This window comes from Mesoplodon densirostris, chromosome 8 (assembly GCF_025265405.1).
Source record: "Mesoplodon densirostris isolate mMesDen1 chromosome 8, mMesDen1 primary haplotype, whole genome shotgun sequence".
In the NCBI taxonomy this organism is placed as follows: Eukaryota; Metazoa; Chordata; class Mammalia; order Artiodactyla; family Ziphiidae; genus Mesoplodon; species Mesoplodon densirostris.
The window spans coordinates 46,089,291-46,111,215 of NC_082668.1; the positions used below are offsets into that span (position 1 = coordinate 46,089,291).

Here is a 21,925-nt window from a genome sequence, read left to right on the forward strand (position 1 = left end):
TTGACACTGTATGACTCGAGATAATTAAACAGCTGGTGCGAACTCTCATACCTGGACTCACTGTCAGCAGTAAACTTCATGATCTTTGGGATATCACTTGGCTTTTTGGTACCCTGATTTCTTTTTATATATAAAGAAGTATCAATATTATGATTATGACCCAAATCAGGGTTGTTGGATACATTTTGACACTAATTCCTAATGAGATAGTATAAATTTGTACCTGATTTCATTTTAAAGAGAAAGAAATAAGACCTGAGGCCATGATAATTATGTAAAGTAGGCTTTTAATCACTTAAATTTATGCTACTTAGGGAAAAATATATGGGCACTATACATATTAGTGGCACAAAATCTCAATGTTTACCTGATATATATGGATACAGTATGTCTCTTTAAAACATATACAGCTACATACACACACACACACACACACACACACACACAGTTGGTCTTTTTATGGGAGGATAATTATATTGATCCACTGTAAGGAGACCTAAGCTTCAAGCTATTTTCCAATATAAAATACCAAAAAAAGTAGGGAATACATATATGTAGCACCAAGAATGGAAATTATGAATATTTTGCTATATTTCCTTAAAGAAACAAAATGTTACAGATAAAGTGGGGGCCTTCCTTGTCCTCTTTGTTCCCCATCCCAGTCCCTTCTTTTTATGTCCTGTCCAGAAAGCTAAGGCTAATATGAATTCAGAATGCATTTTCCCTCTATAAATGTAAATGTTTTTCTATACAATTAGGTATATCCATAAAAATATGTATAACTTTTGAAATGGATTGTTAAAATCTGCATAAGTGTACCAAACTGTGTATCATTCTGAAACTTGTTTTTTTTCCAATTCAACATATTTTTGAGAGCTTTCCATGTTGACATATTGATCTAATCCATTCCTTTTAACTTCTCCATAATATTCCATCTTATGACTATACCATATTGAATGTATCCACTCCCCAATAGATGGATATTTAGACTAATTCTCTTTCTCACTGTTAGAAAACTGCAGTAAGCAAGTAAGCATCCTTGTACACCTCTTTCTGTGTGTGTATAAAGGTTTCTCTAGGCAAGTATATATCTTTTTTTTTTTTTTTTTTTTTTGCGGTACGCAGGCCTCTCACTGTTGTGGCCTCTCCCGTTGCGGAGCACAGGCTCCGGATGCGCAGGCTCAGCGGCCATGGCTCATGGGCCCAGCCGCTCCGCGGCATGTGGGATCTTCCTGGACCGGGGCATGAACCCGTGTCCCCTGCATCGGCAGGCGGACTCTCAACCACTGCACCACAAAGGAAGCCCATAGCCAGGTATATATCTTAATATGCAATTTTCAAGCCATAGGAAATGTCCAACTTGCACATTACCATGGCCTACTGAATTTGTCTCCGCAGTGGTTATCTAGGTCATGAAAATTTGTAGGAGCTGTCTTTACTCTTGTTTGGTGCACACTTCAAGGACTACCCGCCTTGCCCCGTGAGATGGTGAAGGGGGCCACCTGCAACCACAACAGCTACAGCTCATTCGGAGTTAGTCCTGCTCTCTTTAACTCAGTGAGTATCTCATTCAATGCAGCCACCAAAGGTGGAAGAGAAAAAAACCAAATATGACACCAATAGCTAAAAGCCCTGGATTCACTTACACTACCTTGCAACAATGGCCTTTTATTCTTAACTATGAATAGCTCGATTATCAGTAACGCTGTTATTAACAAGTCAGCCTGGTAGCTATGATATAATATAGTAATATATTTCTTAGCAAAGATGTTCTTTTCAGGGGGCTATAAAAACCAAATCATGCCCTTTCGGCTCTTGATCATAAATTCTTCTACTTTTGAGACTCTACCTCTTACAGATTAATAATGAGAATCTATACTTGAAATAGCTCTAAAAGACTTTTCCTATAAAAATGAATACCAACATCTTTGAAGGTAAAGTGGGAAAGGAGTAGAAAAAATAGAAACCTACCCACATATAAATAATAATGGCTACAATTACAATCATTCTGTATGCCAGCTATTACGGAGTTAGTCACCAAGCCCTAAAAAATAGCACAGAGAATATAAACAATCTACAGTCATCATAAATCGGTGGGAGAAGATCTCAATTTGACCAAAATGTTTTTGAGGAGGAATTACTTATTTTGAAACCCACAAACAACTTTGCAGCCTTAATGATCTGTACACAACTGATAATATACTAAGTCACTGTATTTTTATCAGATCCAATGGGTCTTGTACTTATAAGCAACATAATGTATCAGAAGATTGGCAAAGTAATAATTAAAAAATCCACTGAACTCCGAATATATGCAAGTCACTGTTCTAAGCAATTGCTGTGTTTTTAACTCATTTAGTCTTCATAAAAAAAAAAGAGGTTAGTACTAATGATATTCCTATTTACAGGTAACAAAACAGAGATACAAAAAGTAATATAACTTGTCCAAAACCACATGGTTCCAAGTGGCAGAGCCAAGCTCTGAACCAGGCAACGTGACTCCCAGCCCATGCTTGTAACCACTATGTAACACTGCCTTTCATGAATAAGGACAGGAAGAAACCTTCCCCTGGAGACAGCAGCTATTCCTCTCGCTATTTTCTTACTTTCGATCTCTGTTCCTTATATTCCTTCTCCCTTTACTTTTCCCTCTCCCTTGCTTATGTCTCAGGTCCATTTATAAAACACTCCTAGAGGGCGCCTGGATCAGGTAATGGCATTGGAGGGGTGCTCAGAAAGTCATTTGCTCCTGAAGCAAGATGTGGAAACAGGTACAGCAAGTATCATACAACACAATTCCTCATAAGCATTAGGATACTTACCTTAAGCAATAAAACATAAGCTAACATTTCAATAAGATGAGAAACTCAGAATAAAATCTTGGAGACAATCATAATTGATTTTCCTAGGCCCACGTCTCTTCTTTCACCACAAGATTTCCTTGTTGATCTTATCCATATTTCTGGTTTTAACTGTCCCAAATCTGTATCCCCAATCCTAACTTCTTTGTTGAGCTTTAAGTTTTATAATAGTCAACTGTCATCTAGACATTCCCGTCTAGATGTTCCAATTTTAAGCTAAACACACCCAACACTGGATTCTAATTGCCTTACCACCCTCTCCCCAATTGTGCATCTCCTTCTTGAATTTCCTACGGGATTTAGTGGAACCACTGTACCCAAGCTGAAACATGAGAGTCTCTACATCACTTCCCACATCAAACCATTCCGCTGATTTTACCTCCCTTAATTTCTGTTGCTACTGCTGCATACCAGGACTGTAACACCTCTCACTTGGACTATTTTGAGAACCTTCTCAGTGGGCTCCCTGCTTCAAAGTTACCCACTGCATTGCAAATAAATGAAAATCTGTGGCCCTCCCCTGCTCTGAACCTTGCTATAATTCCCTACTGCACCCAGAATAAAGCTTCTTTTCCTAATCCCAGCACTCATCTGGCCTTCAATCTCCCTGTCTTTCCCAACTCCCATCCTTTTAGTGCTCATCCTTGCATCCTATTAATCTGGGGCTCCCCAGGCCTAAATAAACTGTTTGTTCAACTAAACTTAACAAATATTCAGGGTTTTGATTTTTAAACAACACAGAGTAATACTCCTTTAGATTATGTGTAAATTATAATTTCAAATTTACTATGAGTTCAAATTTACTATGAGAAATAAGCCTTAACATTTTTTTCTATTGTGGTGAAAGTCAATTTTTAAATAAGAAGTAACACTCCATTAGGACATGAGAAGGGAAAAAAGTTTAAGGTCCACCATCTTGTTTTTTTTTTTTTTTTTTTTTTTGCGGTACGCGGGCCTCTCACTGTTGTGGCTTCTCCCGTTGCGGAGCACAGGCTCCGGACGCGTAGGCTCAGCGGCCATGGCTCACGGGCCCAGCTGCTCTGCGGCATGTGGGAACTTCCCAGACCGGGGCACGAACCCGCGTCCCCTGCATTGGCAGGCGGACTCTCAACCACTGCGCCACCAGGGAAGCCCTGTTTTTTTTTAAATCAAGAATTGAGTTATTCTATTTCCATTCTATTCCTTCACTGCGGCGATTGTCATCAGAAGTTCTAAGCAGTTAAGGATTGTGTATAAGTTAGGATATAATCAGGGAAACAGGCACCAATCTTAATTCGGGGGCTTGGTTAGATAGGTGGTGGAAGAGCCCAGAAGCCAGAGTACGGTGAGAAAGCCACAGACAGCCCCCACAAGGTCCAGGTCCGAAGGATGAAGGGTGAGGGCCATGTTACCAGAGCTCAAGGTCCTCCACAGCAGGCAGAGCCATAGCAGCTATCAGAGATGCCAGAGATCGAAATTCAGCTTCCCTGATCACCCCAGCTGCAGTTTCCTCCCTCTTATAACGCTGATTGCTATTCCTCCAATGACAAAATGTTAACATGTACCACCTCCCAAGTGTTCTCAGCTGGTAGCCAGTGTCTTGCTATCTGCTCTGGGTCTTCCTGCAGTGCCCACCAGGAAAGTCCGTATGTTCCTCCACTTGCTAATTGCATCATGCACTTCCTTCTTTCCCTAACTGACTGGCTAGCTCATTTGGATACTTAGCTACTATTAAGTAGTAATTAATGGCTAATAATGGCTAATATATTACCCCTTCCAGATAGCATTTGCACGACAAAACTGACTTTAAGAATTTCAGGGCAGTCAGAGTTGCTTGAGTAGATTTTTGTGTGTCCCTTAAAATGTAAATAAATTTGAATCACATAACATAGATGATGGCCCAATATTGAATAGTAATGATTTACAAATTTACAAATGATTAATTGCAAAGTATTTTGATCACAACCCTACTCATGGCTGCTGAAACATTCAGCAAGGTGAATATAGCCTAAAAATACATTTATATCTCTAGTTAAAGAAATCTAGTCATCGTCATTACATAAATTAGCCTAGAAATATGCTTGTTGTAAATTCCAAAGTCTTGAGGTTTCAAATCAAAAGACATTTACTTTTTTTAGTGGAAATAGTAAACATTATCTTATTTGCCTGAGAAAGCCACTTTCCAAAGAGGACAAAACCCAAGGTCAAAATCAGAAATCATTTACTCTGTGTGTGTGTGTGTGTGTGTGCACATGTGTTTAGACTGATAGGTTTTTCCCTGAAAAACTGAGCCCAAACTGCAAAAATGTTATAATAGTAAATGGTTCAAAATTGGACATGCTGTTTTTTTTTTGTTTTTTTGTTTTTTTTGTTTTTTTCTTTCTTTTTGCGGTATGCGGGCCTCTCACTGTTGTGGCCTCTCCCGTTGCGGAGCACAGGCTCCGGATGCGCAGGCCCAGCGGCCATGGCTCACGGGCCCAGCCGCTCCGCGGCATGTGGGATCCTCCCAGACCGGGGCACGAACCCGTATCCCCTGCATCGGCAGGCGGACTCTTAACCACTGCGCCACCAGGGAGGCCCAAGGACATGCTGTTTTAAAAATTGTGTCTTCATTATGAATCTATATAAAAATTTGTGACAATCCACTTTTGACTCTATCAGAATAGTTACAATCTTGGTGGTAGTGCTGACTCCTGGAAACAAACTCCCATAAGACAGTCACAGAATACTGAAAAACATGCGTGCATACATAAGGGCCAGACAGATATCTCCTTATGATCCTACAAGGAAAACATAAAGACTGAATTCGTACAAAGATGACTTCTCTTCATCAACTAATGCATAATATTCTTCCAGTGAAAAGTTCAAACTTCCACCACTACATTTTTAAACCCCCAAATCTCAACCACCACTAACTGGGCTCCAAAAACTCTCACCAAAAGAAACATATCCATTCTACCTGAATACGTGGGCATAATCTCACTACAACTATCAGAATCTTCTAAACGCAGTTAATACATTTTAATGGACAGAATAAAAATCCCAAAGAGGTAAATGACCACAAACTGACGGAATCCCAGTAGGCTTTCGGGAGCAACAATGCAACAAGAGCTTTTTTCTTCCATCACATCATTAGAGAAGAAAAAAAGGATGCTTTTGTACGTAAAACTAGAAAATTAAGGTTAAGTGAGCCACTGGTTTTTACGTAATGAGTAACTTGTAATACTTAGGAAAGAAAACACAAGTGCAAGTTCACGTAATTACCAAAATTAATAGTAAACCCACTAGGATGTTATCATGAAGGTATATACCTCAGACAAAAAGCAAAGACAGAAAAGAAACTACTTTTCTTAGCATGTAAGAAGAACCTAACAATTTCTTTGAAAATAAAACCTATATACGTACTCTGTACTGAGTCAACATTCAATTAACACTATTTAATGATTAAATCATGATAAATCATGATAAATGGCTGTGGTTTTTAAACACACTATTAGCTGAGGTGAGATCCTGCTCATACCAACAACCAAGCTGAAGAAATTCATCACTGTGCGTCGGATTCATCACGGTCAATCCACACAGCTCAGAGAATGTAAACATGACCTGGACAAGGTTAAAGGACATCCCCAGCCCTTAATATTACAAGGCTCTTTTCTGATTGGTCCCAATGAGTGTGCCTCGGGGACTCTGTGTCTCTGGGAACTGCCCATACAGTGCCTGACTTTGTTTGTGACAACAAAGGGGTCAAAGATTTGAGAAACAGAAGAAACAGCACACAGCCTCCCAAAGCAAAACCAAACCAAACAAGGAAAAACACTCACAACTGTATGGGGAAAAGAATGATTCTAGGTTGAAACTTCACATTAGAAAATACTTTCTTCAGTTAGTCAAAGGGAAATTAAAGGAAAAAAGATCCATGTTTCTCAAAGCTTGTATCTATTTCTCCTTTGTAATTTCTCATGGAAACAGCAGATTAAAAGATTACCACATACACACAAACACACACAGTTGCTTTCTTTTAGTTATGGCAACTTCAAATTTTAGGGACAGACATGCCATACTTTTCTATGAGGTAAGAATGCTTAAGTGTACCTGGCTTTACATTTTAGAGCCAACAGCAAAGCAGAAAGACTTATAAAGAGCAAGGTACTGTTCAAACAACTTCAGACAAACATTAATGGTGAGAAACATTACACAAGAAACACTGGGCATTTATAGATTTTTTGCTTAAAAGGATTACACGGGAAATTTTAGGTAGAAGCAAGATTTTTAAATATCCCATGTCTTCATGGCAGATAAAAACACAGAGACTTATGTAATAATCAGAAAAAATTATGTAAGATTCTCTTCCACATAATATCATGGATAAGGGATGATGGTGGGTCACATCACAGCTTTACTAAATATAATGGACATCTTCATACACCATATATTCAAGGTCTTTCTGTGTCAGCAAGTGGCTGAGAATAACTGAACGCTGAAAAAACATAATCCTCTTTATCCACTTAAGCCCCTCTTCATAAATGCCCGAGACAGGTGGTCAGACCCTTCAAGGTCCATGGAACAATACAGTTGACTAAATTGGTGTTCCTATACCTGAAAACATTTACTGTAAGATTCTCTTAGCATACAGAGCAGAAACAGCATATTTTGTTTATCTGAGATAATCCAACTAGGTTCATCACTTCCTTCCTTTTGTTTCTATTTTAAAGAGAAAGAGAAATCCCCATTCCCACCCCAACCCTACCCCCAACACAAATGATAATATCCTTAAATGTGCGCAAAGGAGCTATAAACTATGAAAAGATAAAGTTCAACTGCTGAGAGGCGGCAACAGTGCACATGTTCTTACCTGATGTGGCCAATCAATTCAATAAGCTTGTGACTGAAAAAATAAGCTGTCAGCTCAGACACGTGGCTCAGGACTGAACAGACGCCAAAGAGGGTTGTCGTTCCATTCAGGTCCTCCAAGTGCCAGTAGAGAAAGGTGAACACGAAGCCGTATCCGAAACCCATAAACCAAGCCACGAACAACACGGAGCCATACTGCACACTGCAAAGCAGCCTGATTAAGTCCCAGAAGTTGAAGGCCTGCGAGTGGCTGGTGGTGGTTGGTGTCTCCTCAGAGGATTCTGTGGAGCTGTTCCTCTCTACTGGAGGGATCTCCACCTCTTTCCCTTTATTTTCACTGTTTTTGAAGTGGTTGTAGCGGAACCGGAACTGAGTAGCGACGATCAAGGCCATGGTCATGAGAACCCCAAAGACGATGAAGACAATCTGGTAGTTCCGGTATTCAGGGGGCTTACACCCCTTCCCATTGATGAGCACGTCCACGTGGGTGTAGTCAATGCCAATGCCCACGGACAGCATCGCCAGGCCCCAGCCCAGGGAGCCCCACATGCGTTGCAGTCCATAGCGGTCTCTGTGCTTTCCCAGATACTGGAGTGTTACCGTGTCCACAATCGTGACAGAGGAGGCACTGAAAAATTCTCCTATTATGACAACTACCAAGATCACCAAGAATATAGCTTCTACTTCTTGTTGATCATAAACAAGAGTGACTTGGTCGGAAGGTAAAGATTTGGCGGTAGTGACAACAGAAGTGGTTGTCTCCCAGGTTGCATTTCCTGGGGGAGCAGAGGTTGCAGTGCTTGGGTTCATGGTCAAGTTCATAACATGGTCAGTAATTTCATCAGTCTGAGGCTGCAGAGTGGGCGCACTGGTCTTGTTTGGAGCTGTCGAGAAGATGACAGTTTCTGTGACACTGTGCCCTGCTTCTAACATCTCTGACCCATTGTAAGAAGGCAGGTTCCTTTTCTCACGAATTCCTGGTGATGTGGTAATGGAAGAGACAATGGAGGAATTCGCTGGCAGGAGAGTGAATAGGTGACCTGAACTGGTGGGATGAGCTGTTGGAGGAATCTTTGGTACACACCGCAAGGTAGCAGGTTTGACAAATCCGATGCCCAAGTTGAATAAAACCCAACACAAAAGGGAAAAGAGGAGGACAATTTTGCCTTTTTTAAAGCGATCTGCAACTACACCCCAAAAGGGGGCACTGCAGAATTCAATGAAGTATCGAATACCTACCAGCAGCCCACTCTGGCTTGGTGACATTCCCAGCTGCTTATAATACACAGGCAAAAGGGGGTAAAGAGAGCCATATGCAGAGTAAAAGAAAAAATAGAAGACCTTGGAAATTAGAAGATCATTGTTTATTTTAACGCAATGTTTCTCTATCCAGTCTATTTCCTCCTCAGGAATAGCAGCTGTTTCAGAGGGGGAGGGTGTTTCATTTGAAGGTGGTTCTGGTTCCCTGGAAATACCATTAAAAGGATCGGCAAGCACATACTTTCTCTTCTGTTCCTCTTCATCATCGGTTAAGATGGCAACTTTATCATCTGTCGCCATGGCTTATCACCACCATCAGAAAGTTGATGACCTTCAAAATTCTGGTTGTTGATCTGTAAAGTAAAATTTAAAAGAAGGCTTAGTATGAAAATGATAACATTTAGACATAGAGCTTCATCTTGCCGGAAACTGAGGAGTTTCGAACTATAATTAAATATAGTAATTGTGAGAGAGAACCATCACCACTTATCACTTGCAGCCATACAGTACTGCTAAAGAAAAATAGCTTTCAAAAAATCAAGTACTCGCTTTGTGGCCACTGACTGACTAATTACATCTTCTAATGACAGGTGTATAGCTCACGTTCATTCTCAATCTTTTCATTGATTCCTAGGGAAAATGTACAAATGATAGGGATTATGTCCAAACCAAATAGAGGGAATTGAAAGTAAACAGTATTTATAGTTTCTTGGTTTTACTTTTAAAATAAATCCACTGCACTATGAAGTCCAGAATTCTTAGAAAATAAAGGTAGCTAAAACCGTTCAGTTTTTAGAGAAAAACAGAAATAAGCTCTTAACCACAACCGCAAATGTGATGAGAAAGAGGGAGCCAATTGCACGTTTGCATCTGTAGTTGGTCACTACAGCCATGCCAATGATATCCTGGTAAGGAAGTAGTCCTTATGCTGCTTATATCACATACATTTTCCAGATGTGCTTTTATAGATTACAGTTTAAGAAAATGTCAGAAAAAAAATAGCAGATAGTGGGCTTCCCTGGTGGCGCAGTGGTTGAGAGTCCACCTGCCGATGCAGGGGACACGGGTTCGTGCCCCGGTCTGGGAAGATCCCACATGCCGCGGAGCAGCTGGGCCCGTGAGCCACGGCCGCTGAGCCTGCGCGTCCGGAGCCTGTGCTCCGCAACGGGAGAGGCCACAACAGTGAGAGGCCCGCGTACTGCAAAAAAAAAAAAAAAAAAAAAAAAACCCACAGGTAACATTACACTTAATGGTGAAAGACTGAATGCTTTTTCTCTAAGATAAGGAAGAAGGGAAGACTGTCTGGTCTCATCATTCTTATGCAACCTTGTGTTGGAAGTTCTAGCCAGTGCAATAAGGAAAGAAAAGGAAACAAAAGACATACAGATCAAAAAGGAAGAAACTGTCTCTATCTGCAGTTGGCATGATTGAATATGTAGGAAATCCCAAAAAAGCTACAAAAGCTTCTAGAAAGAAGAAATATTTCAGTATAAATTAACAAAACATGTACAGGACTGTATGCTGAAAACTACAAAATGCTGATAAAAGAAATTAAAAATTTAAATAAATGGAGAACCATACCATGTTCATGGGGTGGAACACTCAACACAGTAAAGACTTCAATTATCCTCAAATTTATATACAGTTTTAACACAGTCCCTATCAAAATCCCAACAAGATTTTTTTGTGGATATAGGTGAGATTACTCTAAAATTTATCTGAAAAGGAAAGGGAACTAGAATAGCTGAAGCAATTTTGAAAAAGAAGATTTATTACTTAGCCACATACTAATCACCACTATGTGGTACTGGTGGAAGAACAGACACATAGATCAATGGAACAGAACAGAGAGCCCAGGAATAAATCCACACAAATATGTCCAAGTGATATTTGACAAAGATGCAAAAACAATTCGATGGGAGAAAGATAAAAAACTTTTCAACAAATAGTGCTGGTGCAATTAGTCATCAATAGGCAAAAAATGAATGTCAACCTAAGTCTCATACCTTATATGAATACTCACTCAAAATGGATTCATGGATTTAAATGTAAAACTGTAAAACTTTTAGGAAAAAAAAACCTAGGAGAAAATCTTCAGGTTCTAGTGCTAGGCAAACGGTTCTTAGACTTAACACCAAAAGCATAACTCAAAAAAGGAAAAAATGAACAATTAGACTTTATCAAAATTTAAAACTTTTGCTTTGTGAAAGGCTCTATTAAAAGAATGAAAAAACAAGCTATAAACTGGGAGAAAATATTTGCAAGCCACATATTCAACAAAGGGCTAGTATCTAGAATATGTAAAGAATTCTCAAAACTCAACAGAAAATATACCAAACAATCCAATTAGAAAACAGACAAGACATGAAGAGACATTTCACCAAAGAGAATATACAGGATATACAGATGCAAATAATCACACGAAAAGATGTTCATTGTCATTAACCGTTAGGAAAATGTAAATTAAAAACATGATACATCTCTATACACCTATAAGAATAGCTAAAGTAAAAATAGTAACACCACCGAATTCTGACAAGGATAAAGAGAAACTAAATCCCTCATACACTGCTGCTGGGGATGTAAAATGGTACAGCCACTCTGCTAAGCAGTTCGGCAGTTTCTTTTTTTTTTTTTTTTTTTTTTGCGGTACGCGGGTCCCTCACTGCTGTGGCTTCTCCCGTTGCGGAGCACAAGCTCCGGACGCGCGGGCCCAGCGGCTCCGCGGCATGTGGGATCCTCCCGGACCGGGGCACAAACCCACGTCCCCTGCATCGACAGGCGGACTCCCAACCACTGCGCCACCAGGGAAGCCCCAGCAGTTTCTTATAAATCCAAACACGTGACTATCACGTGACCCAGCAACTGCACTTCTGGGCAGTTATCCCAGAGAACTGAAAACTTATTTTCACACAAAAACCTGTACACAAATGTTTACAGCATCTTTATCTGTAATCGCCAAAAACTGGAAGTAACTCAGATGTCCTTCATGGATGAATGGTTAAACAAATTGGTACCTCCGTACCATGGGAAATTGTTCAGCAATCAAAAGAAATAAATGATTGACACAAACAATAACCTGATTGAATCTACAGAGAATTATAAAGAGTGAAAAAAGCCAATCTCAAAAGATTATCCACTGTATGATTCCATTCATATATCATTCTCAGACTGACAAAATTATTGAAATGGAGAACATTTAAGTGATTGTCAGGGGTTCAGTAGGGAGTAGAGGGTGGGAGGAAAGTGGAGGCGGCTACAAAAGGGCAACGTGAGGGATCTGGTGGTGATAAAAATGTTCTGTATCTTGACTGTATCAATGTCAGTATCCTAGTCGTGCTATTATACTAAAGTTTTGCAAGATGTTACCACCGGGGGAAAGTGGGTACTGGATAAATGGGCTATCTCTGTATTATTTCTTACAACTGTATGTGAATCTATAATTATCTCAGAATAAAAAAGATTAATTAAAAAATTCAAGATAATAATTACCCTTGGGTGAGGGAGTAGCTAGAAGGAGTTCTGGGGTCCTGATAATTTGGGGGTTTTGGGTTTTTTTGTTTTTGTTTTTATCTGGATCTTTATTAAATGGAAGCATTCACGTTATAAAAAGTCAGTGAACTATATCATTTTTCAACAACAGAAAAAGAACTTAAAATATGAAGCGAAAAAGAAAAGAGATGAAACTAGGAGAGAAAAGACAAGACAAATATAGGATCACCCAGAAAGTCAAGTACCTAAAAAACAGGAACTCCAAGAGAAAAATCGAGAAAATTGAGAGATGGGAATCTTTTTGATTCAAGAAAATTTCTCAGAACTGAAAGATATATGAGTTGTCTGAAATGACCACAGAGTACTTAACACAGTGGATAAAATACATCCAAGCCAAAGTACATCATCAAGCTTTCAGAGAACATTAGAACAAACAGACGGCCCTACAAACTTTCAGAGAATAAAATGTGTCACATACTAAGGATCAGGGACCACAGTGGCTTCAGATATCTCAACAGCAACACTGGAAGCTGTACTCAACCCAATTATCATTCAAGTTTATAGGTAAAAGAAAGACATTTCACATATGCAATTTCTCAAAAAAAATGTACCTCTCATATACCCTTTCTCAGGTTGTGCACTGCCAAAACAAGAGAGAGTAAGACATGGAATTTAGAAAATAAGAGAACTAACGTAGGAGAAAGGCAAAGGGAATACAGCACGCTGGTGACTGGAGATCCCAGGATGACACAGGATGAAAAGGCGGCCACTGCAGCTGGGTCAGGTGTGCAGGCTCCAGGAGAGGCTTTGTCAGCAAAGTGACACCGGCAGAATGCCAATACATCTGAATGTCCTAAGAGGAAACTTAGACCACTGGTGAAGAGCTTAGGGATGAACTACTGGTAAGTTTAGAGAAAGGTAAACAAAACACGACAAGAAAACAAAAAGTTGCACAAGAAAAGAAAAATAGTCATAGTTTACTACATGTCTCAGCTTCGATCACATAGTCATACTAATGTAAGTAAGGCCTACTGAACTAACCAAAATTGCCACGTAACTATATGGGGAAGATAGGGAAATGAGAAGGCTGAAGGGGCACAGAGAGCCGGGGCAGCATGGGAGTAACTCTGTATCTTCCATAGTGGGAAGACAACAGATAATGCCTACATTTAAAAATCATGAATTAAGAATACAAGCTTTTTATTTCAAAATGCACTGGTGAATATCAAAATAATCACCTTAAAGACAGAGAATGTAGTTGCCTCTGGGAGGGAAAATGAGGAGGGATGTCATAGAAGTCTGATTTAAAAAAAAAAAGAAACAAGTCTTGTAAACTTGCTAATTTTTTTTTAAAAAGCTTTGTACATGCATAACTCACCTCAAAAATAAAAATCAAAGCTAAAAAAGAAATATGCAGTCACATGGGCTTTGGCTTGGTACAAGATAATCAAAAGCAGCTGCTAGTATCTTTCTATCAGACTAAAAATAGTTTTCAGAATTGTACAGAAGGAATGCTGACTGCATGAATTCTTGTCAGGTGGCTTTTATTTAATTATCCTCCATAAATCAACTGCTGCTTCTATAACAAGTAGGTCAGAGAAGGACACAAAGTTACCTTTAAAAAGCATAATTCCCAAATTGTTCAAGTGATGATGAAGAACTGAATCAACCTCCAAATGCTGATTCAAAGCTGCAAAATATATTACATTAGGAGGTTGATTTAAACCTTGATGAGTGACTTGCCCTAACCCATTCTTTCCTCTCCATCTGATTCAAATGATGTTTAGTTATCAGAGGTTACGCAAAGTTTCTCTTGTTAACATGAGTCCAGAGGTTAAGTAGTTGTCAAAATATCAACAAATGCAAAGTAGTGAAGAAAATGTTCCTGTAATATGGCATTCAGTACCTTTTATATGAATGTCACATTCAGTAACTGCTATATGAATTTCAAATCTAAAAATACAAACAAACAAAAACTTTTAGTTTCAACTCTCGACATTAGTGTTTAGACTCAATATTTTCAGGTCATATTTAGATACTGATGAAAAGGAACTGAAATAATCACACTGTGAACATAGAAACAAAATAAAGTATAACTATAGTCATCTGTGTAATCAAAGGCTCAGGGACAAAAAAGAAACACATGAACCCCCCAAAAAACCTCTGCATTTTAATAAAATTAAAATATGTCCCAAAGCAGGGCATGCTTTGGATGACTTAGATTACATTTAATTTGCCATAAGGATTGATAGAGTAAGTATAAGGAGAAGTTAGAATATTTACATGCTGTACGAAGTACTTAACCTGTTTACAAATCTAGGGGAGACTTTTATTTAATAGTCCACCAACATGAACCCATTAAGCTAATATTTTGTTTTAAACTTCTGAATCTTAAAGATTTTTTTAAAGAAACTTTAAAAAAGAGAGAAGACATTTCAAATTATAAACAGAAATAAATCTATGAATTTCTCTAGAGAAATCTATATTACAGGTTTGCAGTTAATCCTACTTGGATAAGAAGGGCTTTTGTTTTTTAGAAAAGCTTTCTCACTTGGCACTCCCTAATGATAGTAATCAACATCATTACTGTGAACATATATAACACAGCCTGTTACAACCTGGAAGGGCATTCATTCTACTAGTACCTACACTGAGTCATTAAAAAATAGCAGGTATTTCTGAGTTATTGATGAGGGGTGATGAAATCATTCTTGTTAAAATTGATGGCTTTCTTCATTAAAGATTTAAATTAAAGCTGCTCAAAAATACACTGAGTTATCCACAAATACATGAGTATGGAAATGGATTCAACTTCTGAAGAAAGAAAATCTTAAACCTGAATATATTACTTGGAATAATAATTGCCAAAGGTCAGATCTGCCAACACTATGATAATGTGTGCTCTAATGTATCAGTGACATAACTGCCAGTGATGGAGAGGAAACAATCCCTGGATTACACAGAAGGGACATTCCTCCTGGCACCACAGCTATCAACACGATGTTGCCCAGAGACCAGGACTGAAGCTGCAAAATGGGGAACTCCACTTCCTGAACCCTCAGAACTAGCTCTACCTTGTCAACTCTTACTGACCACTCTCTATGCCTCTGAGCAATGTGAATCCCAGAGCAGAACTCTAATCACTGCTGCGATATATTCCCAACATAGACATACAGAAGCTCCTCTAAATGAGCCTTCGCATCCTGGTATTTACATACTGTACTGTGAACATTCAGTTCAACCCCCAGCATTTTCCAGAATAGAGCTTTCCTCAGAAGCACAGCGCTCAATTTCAATTCCAACAGATCTTTTCTCAGTAAGGATTGCTTTAGCATCTGCTACACATTTAGCCAATGTCATGAAAAAGAAATATAAGGTTGGTTTTACAACAGTTACACATGCTACAAGGGCATTAAGGTGTGCAAAGGTGAATGACTATTTTGGAACCTTCCTCTTCCTTTTGGAGCATTCTGACGTGGCTCCTTTATGGCTACATCAAATTGTGAAAGAATCAAACTAGCTCTAGTTTTATCAGCCCCGATTCTCCGGAGTCCAGTTTGAGCCCTGCAGGCACTCCGTGCTACACCCACAGGCTCCCCACAGCTGCCAGCGACAGCATTCCACTTGGACTGAGACTCTTACCAGAACCCAGAACCTGCTGTCCTTGTCATACTTTTTTCTTTTTTTTTTTTTTTTTTTGCGGTACGCGGGCCTCTCACTGTTGTGGCCTCTCCCGCTGCGGAGCACAGGCTCCGGACGCGCAGGCCCAGCGGCCATGGCTCACGGGCCCAGCCACTCCGCGGCATGTGGGATCTTCCCGGACCGGGGCACGAACCCGTGTCCCCTGCATCGGCAGGCGGACTCTCAACCACTTGCGCCACCAGGGAGGCCCCTCCTTATCATTCTTGATGGACCTTTCCCAGGCTCACAGCAAAACTTGTCTGCTAGGTGACAAACTGATCCATACGGTGGTTAATTCACAGCCTGTGGTTGCCCCCCTTGGACAACATTTTTGTATTTTAATAAGAGTTTTCAGTGGGCTATATTATTCTCACTATTACTACTAACTACACCACCTCAACACTTAAACAACGCTCGCTATGGGCTTAAAATGTACTAACTCATTATTCCTCACAACAGTTCTCTGGGGTAAACATGATTACTTTCCTCACTTTACAGATGAGGAAACTGAGGCACAAAGAAGGTAAGTAATTACCCCAACGTCACATAGGGAATATGCAGCAGAGTTGGGATTCAAATCCAGACACTCTGTGCTCTTAGCAGGTACTGCCTGTCAACCCACTGTGCCGCTACTAGACAAAGAGGTCTTGGGCCTCGAAGACTTTATAGTTGACAAGGTGAGCCCAAAACACAAGGAAGATTTAAATGACAAGTCAGAGGAATAATACAAGAGAAGTCACAGAACACTGCATAATTAACCAAAAATGTTACTGATAACAGCGGTGCTTCTGGAGCTCAGAGTAGAGAGTCCAAACTCCAGATGGGAGTTGTCAAGAGAATGAGGGGGGGCTCCCCTGGTGGCGCAGTGGTTGAGAGTCCGCCTGCCGACGCAGGGGACACGGGTTCGTGCCCCAGTCCGGGAATTTCCCTCATGCCGCGGAGCGGCTGGGCCCGTGAGCCATGGCCGCTGAGCCTGCGCGTCCGGAGCCTGTGCTCCGCAGCGGGAGAGGCCACAACAGTGAGAGGCCCGCGTACCGCAAAAACAAAGACAAAACCAAAAAAAAGAGAATGAGGGACTTAACTTGAACCTTGAAAGATGTGTACGATTTGCCTTAGACAAAGGATGGAAAAACTACTCCAGGATGCGGGAAAGAAAAGACAGCAAGAGATCCTTACAAGGTTAATACTGGAGCTGAAGGGCAAACGAGGCTAGCAAACAGCAATAGATTACAGATGCCCTCAAGTATCAAGTTGAGGGTTGACTGGGTAGAACACAGAATACTACATTAGAGAGTTATAGTGAAGATAAAGACATACTTTTTTTTTTTTTAATCCCACAGGCATGAATTTAACACCAACCATTAGATGGGATGCATGCTTGGTGATCAATAATTCAAATGGTGTAAAGACGCAGTCCCTGCTATCAAATCCAGTGGAGAGAGAGAGGCAGGGGTCTCTCCACAACCATAACCTGCTGTGCCAAAATAGGTGCAAGCGCCGGTGACACAGGAGTCTCTGGGGTGGGGCCTTAAGGGGAGCCTTAGCAGATGAATAAGCGTAACCCACAAAGGAGGACTACGGGAGGTGCTGATCAAGAAAGGCCTTCTGCACGATGCCAAGGGGTTCCTGAGTTGGGAGTGAGAGACTGGCCGAGATTGGGATCCTAGCTCGGCCACTGTCGAGTTGTGTGGCCTTGGGAAAGCTTTTAACTTCTCTAAGTCTTACTCTTCCTCATATACAAAATAAGGAACATAATAATATTTTTCCGTTAGGGTAGCCGTGAGGATGAAAAAGGACAATGTGTGTTGAGCTCTTCGCACAGTGCCTGATACGTAAGAACTGGTGCGTATTATGTATTTTGAGTATAATGGGGAGCCTCCAAAGAGAACTGAACGGGAGAGCAGAAGGACCACATCTGTATTTTACAAAGATCATTATAGCTTCAGTGTGGAAAACAGATTGGCAGGGTTCTGCCACTGCAACCTCTACTAAGGATTCCCTAACATCTGACCTTCTATTTTAGTGTAACACTAATTGCAAATACTGATATCCTGTGATGGCATCATTTTAGACAGTACTTTATGAACTGAATCTAAGGCAATTTTTTATAACATCTGGAAATAGAATAAACTTGCAGTATTTTCCTAACTCCTTCCTCTACTTCTGAAGATTACTCCCACACCTGAGCTGTTGCATGATGTAAGGGTAATTTTATTGCTCTTTTTATAGATATTTCCTGTTTGCCCAACTAGATTATAAACTCTTTGAGGGAGGAATCCAGTACTTAGCATACTGCCCTTTACTCTTGTAAGCTCTCAATAAATATTGACTATTTTTGACAAATACCTGATGGCAAAATACACATAAGATTTTACTAAAGCTTAAGGTGACAGACATTAATTTTAGGAAGTGCAGAGAGAAGTCTCAGTTGCTCTCCTGGCTTTGACAAAGCACTGCCACTTTGAGCCTCCCTTTCCTCATTGTAAAATGGAGATTAAAAACACAAACCAAAAAAAGAAAAAATAAATAAATAAAAACACAAACCAGAGTCAATTAACTCTCAGAGGGGTTCTAGGGCTTAAATGAAATAATGTATGAAAAAGCATTTTTCTAACTCAAAAGCAACATTGCAACATTCGGTGGTTGTGGTGGCTGTGATTTCATTCCAGGGTATGATATTTCATTACAACACTGGGCCTTATTTTGCAATCACTCCAAAAGCATTCTTCCCAAGTGTTCTCGTAATCCCTGGCACCACCCTTGAACCCCGGAACCCAGCTAGCCTTTCATCCATCACGGCTCATGAATTTACATCCACATCCATTTCCATGACCACAGCCTAGCTGGGAGGTGGGATGGGTGCACAGGCTTATTAGAGAACACATTGTTGGATTATGGACTAGAATGATAATTAAGTATCCATGGCAAGAAATAACTATTCATTTAAAATATAGCCCCCTGGGACTGAGTGAACTGATGAGGATGATTATAATTTTTGTGACTTTCTGTTTGAATAATAATAATAAAAAATCCCACAAGGACTCAGAGGCAAAAAATATACAAATCAATTTTCACTGCAAAGTAAAGGAGCTGCTACAGTGGAGGATGACTGGACTGAATGTCAATATTATGACATAGTGTGAGTGTGTTTCCTGTTTGGTAATTGCAATCATTGTTGCTTTTGTTGTGGTCATCCATTTACAAGGCTTGGTGTCAGTTTATTTATCTCTTGTAAAAATAAAATACAGTGTGTGTGTGTGTGTGTGTGTGTGTGTGTGTGAAAAAACAAAAATAAAAAAACAACCAGGTGTCTTTGGACAAGTTATGTTACCACTCAGGTCAGTGTCCGCACCTGTAAAGTGGGAACAAGGGCACAAGCCCAGCCTATTTTACTGGGCGATTAAGAGGATTGATTGTGCTTAGAAAGGGTGTCATGGCATAACTAAGAGAGTGAGCACTAGAGGCTGAAAGATCAGTTTTGAAGCAATTACTAGCCACATGGTTTTGGCCAAGTTTCTAACCTCTTCACCTCTTAGGTTTTACATTTATAAATCTGTAAATCTCGTCCGCACTAAACTCTTGGGATTGCTGTAAGGAATGGATGAAAAAAATGCATGTGACAGGTCAATAGGGCTGGTACATGGTAAGCTCTTAATAAATGGTAACTTTAAGAAAAAAATTAAAAAGTAAAATATAGCCCCCTGGGACTTCCCTGGTGGTCCAGTGGTTAAGACTCTGCGCTCCCAATGCAGGGGGCCCGGGTTGCATCCCTGGTCAGGGAACTAGATCCCGCGTGCCTGTGCCGCAACTAAGGCCTGGCGCCACCAAGTAAATAAATATTTTAAATTTTTAAAAATATAGCCCCCTTAGGAACACTTTAATTATATCTGTAACATAATAAATGTGAAAGAAAGGAGACGAAGCCCACTCTAATATATTTCCCTTCACCTACTAAGATGGTAAAAAGAACAAATTATTTTCACGGAGGGTGGGGTGGGAGCGCAGGGGCATGGCATAGACTTTAACCCTAAATGTGGTTTTAGTAATAAAAGCCAAGGGGGTTTCCACTTTCACTTTGTGGAAGACACACTTAAATGTCAATAAAAAATTTGTAATGTAGGTCCTTAGACCTTATCAACCATCATGGAAGCAGATTTCTATTTATTCGTTTTAGGCTTTTGATTAAATATTGTGCCAAGAGCTTATAGTATAAATTTGAAGCAGGCCCCCGAACCTCATTTCCTTCTACCTCTCAAATAAACTTCCTAATATTACCAAATGTCAAATAGATAGCTAGTGGGAAGCAGCTGCAGAGGGGTGGGATAGGGAGGGTGGGAGGGAGACGCAAGAAGGAGGAGATAAGGGGATATATGTATATGTATAGCTGATTCACTTTGTTATAAAGCAGAAAGTAACACACCATTGTAAAGCAATTATACTCCAATAAAGATGTTAAAAAATAAATAAATAAAACAAGCCCAGTGTGAGGAACAAGTAACAGTTCATAGTACAGCATGGAAGAAAAAGGTTTTTTAAAATATATTTATATCTTGTTTCTCCAACTAAAAAAAAAAAAACCAATAGGTGTTGAAAATAGGAAGTAAAATAATTGAATATGCTGCTGCTGACACTCTGCATTTATTTGTCAAGAAGGAAAACCATGTAAGGATTTAAGGGGGCCACAGAAACTGTAAAAATAGAACCAGTGTATAGTCATCTCTCTCTAAACCAAAATCAACAGCCAGACACGGCAATGAAATTGTTTGTTTAAAATCACCAAACTCCTGAACAGCCGGGTTTCCAATATTCATTGTACTTCAATTGCTGAAGCTTAGAAACCATTTCTCCATTGAAATAATCTTACAAATAGGGGTGGTACTCAGATTACTGAACCAAGAGTGCTAACCTCAGTGTTACAAAGCTCATAACTTTTAAATTGGGGAAAATTCTTTCTACTTTTCAATCTGGAATGCCGGCAACAGGTCTCGAAAGACAAGCCCACCCAGAGCTTCCCTACCCACTCCCCTCCAGCCATGAGCCACAGAAGTGGGCATGGACTCACCGGCCACTGGCTTCCTCCAGGGCAACAGTTCTAGCCTGTGGGAGCCGTGGAGTTACCGCCAGTGGTCTTTGAAAGCACTGAATAAATGTGTCATACATATATGTTCCACTCATTTTCAAATGTATATTGATGCTACCATCATATATCTATTTCTCTAGTAAATGTTTATGCAATTCCTATTAGCTTTCCAACATTATGCAGTTTCTTAGATTGGGAACCCTACAAGTGCAATTATTTTCATGTGGGAGCCTGAGAACTATGCCAGCATTGCAACGGTGTCTTCCAACACCTTCTAGGTAATAGAACAGGTACCAGGTTAGAAGAGGAGAGAAGGAGGGAAGGCTGGAACCTGGTCAGCACGGGCACAGGCCACAGTGAAAGCAGAAGCCACAGCAAGTCAACTCTTGTCATTTGAAAACTGTCTCTATTATCAAATTATTTACTATTTTAATGATTATAAACACAATTTTTGTTTCTTTGCCAAGAAGCTAACACAGAAAAATCTTAGCTTTTCTTTTTCTTTTCTTATCTTTTTGAAGTATAAAACAAACTTTTTTAAAGATTGATATTGAAAGCTACGTTATTTACTTAAAGTTTCAGATTTTCCTCTATAAATTATTGCGTGCTATACTTGAGAAGCAATTTATACAGAATATATATGAGTAAAAAAGAAATTTAAATTCTATTAAAATGTTTTTTGGTTTATTTTTAAACCTAGTTATGTGAATGCTTGTTCTAT

General features: G+C 39.8%; 1 protein-coding gene across 1 annotated transcript in view; it reads right to left on the bottom strand.

Annotated features, from left to right (window-relative positions):
- Positions 1-21,925, bottom strand: part of MFSD6 (major facilitator superfamily domain containing 6) — a 69,586-nt gene that overhangs the window by 40,019 nt on the left and 7,642 nt on the right. Inside the window, exon 2 of the mRNA XM_060106601.1 lies at positions 7,693-9,304. Within this exon, the coding sequence (XP_059962584.1) occupies positions 7,693-9,251 (1,559 nt within the window). The 5' untranslated portion in view covers positions 9,252-9,304. The remainder of the gene's footprint in view (positions 1-7,692; positions 9,305-21,925) is intronic.